The sequence below is a fragment of the Cryptotermes secundus genome, unplaced genomic scaffold, assembly GCF_002891405.2.
Source record: "Cryptotermes secundus unplaced genomic scaffold, Csec_1.0 scaffold836, whole genome shotgun sequence".
NCBI classification, from domain to species: Eukaryota; Metazoa; Arthropoda; class Insecta; order Blattodea; family Kalotermitidae; genus Cryptotermes; species Cryptotermes secundus.
This window is the reverse complement of record NW_019729223.1, coordinates 1020019-1021565: the sequence shown is the minus strand read 5'-3', so window position 1 is coordinate 1021565 and position 1547 is coordinate 1020019. Positions and strand designations below refer to the sequence as shown.

The 1547-nt window shown below is 35.9% G+C and overlaps 1 protein-coding gene across 1 annotated transcript in view; it reads left to right on the top strand.

Annotated features, from left to right (window-relative positions):
- Positions 1 to 1547, top strand: part of LOC111865565 (peptidyl-prolyl cis-trans isomerase FKBP2) — a 4964-nt gene extending 3417 nt beyond the window's left edge. Inside the window, exon 3 of the mRNA XM_023853713.2 lies at positions 1184 to 1547. Coding sequence (XP_023709481.1) covers positions 1184 to 1328 — 145 coding nt within the window. The 3' untranslated portion in view covers positions 1329 to 1547. The remainder of the gene's footprint in view (positions 1 to 1183) is intronic.

Sequence of the window (1547 nt, the reverse complement as noted above, 5' to 3'; positions counted from 1 at the left end):
TATTTCTTCGTACTTGTTCATCCTCGATCGGCAGTTTCGCTTCGTGGCAATGTAGGTAGCGCGAGCAGTTCGTTACACAAGACTTCTTGCAGTGGTGCAGTGTAATTGTAACAGATCATCATCACCTCAATTTAATCAGATTTGAAGAATGCAAAAAGAGTTCCATCATTCACATTAATTGTTTTATTATAATTTGTGATGAAAATATGAGCATTTGCTGCTACTGTCTGTTGTCATTTATATACGATAATTTATTCTTACGTACTTTGTATTTTGTTTATGAAATCCTGTGCTTTCAATAAAACTCATATACCTATATACATATACCTCATATACATTTCTCATTTTATCCGGCCCATTGAAAGCGCTGAATTACCTAATGTGGCCCGCGTTTCGGAAAGTTTGGAGACCCCTGGTCTGGATAATGTGGGACCCTCAACATCTCACAACACTATGGGCCTTCACAGCCTGTTACTTTACTTTTATTATATTGTATATGTTTATCAGTATTTTATTACAAATCTGTATGCTATTGGATGACGACTGTAATTCTTAGTTGTGACTGTAACTAGGACGATCTCCACATCCGCATGAGAATGTATTCTCAGCAGGATTTATGGAAGGTGAATAAATGAATGAATGAATGAATAATACATTGGTACTCCAAAATATTGCTAACTTAGTAGCGGGACTCTCGAATTTTGGAAGAAGGATTGTAGATAGCAATGCTTAAAGTCATGAGACTTGAATTTATTAATTATGTTGTACCTTACAAAAACCGTAACCAAAATCTTGAACTCAACCAGTTGTACCATACTAAAATATCAACCAGAGAATTAACTTAACCTCTGCCAAACCAAGTGTGTTCCAGAATATACTCCACCCATCCACTGGCCTTTTGGAGTATCACAGATCCTGGACATTTTAAATTTCATGTCAGCTATCCAAACCTGCCTTGGCAGGAGTTGATATTACCAAAGTGATGCATCACAATATCGGAGCAAGAACATCATAAGCACACATGTCATATTCTGATGGCTGATCGGGTATTCATAAGGAAACTGGCATGTGAAAAGATTGAGTAGACCTATACATATGGAGCTACTTCACCATAATTTCAGTTCTTCCCTACCAAACATTTAAATCTCTCCTATGATTGTTATAGAAATAAATTTCTTTTCAGAATGTGTGAAGGAGAAAAACGAAAACTGGTGGTTCCTTCAGAGCTTGGCTATGGTACATCAGGAGCACCACCCAAGATTCCAGGAGATGCAACACTGATATTTGAAGTAGAATTAGTAAAGATAGATAATAAAGATGAATTCTGAGATTGTGTTGACTTTTAAAATAATGGTTGCTGTTCAGTAAGTTACTCTCACGCCACCATATTTTTTGTATGTTTATGCATAGTAATGTGATAATAGCATGTTCTGAAGGGTGGTTATATCAAAGTAAAGGAAATTAAGTTGTTTAGGTTACCAACAGATAGTGAAAGAAATGTGAATTCTGCTGCTGCATAACAATATATTAACCCTTTAAAGACTGAA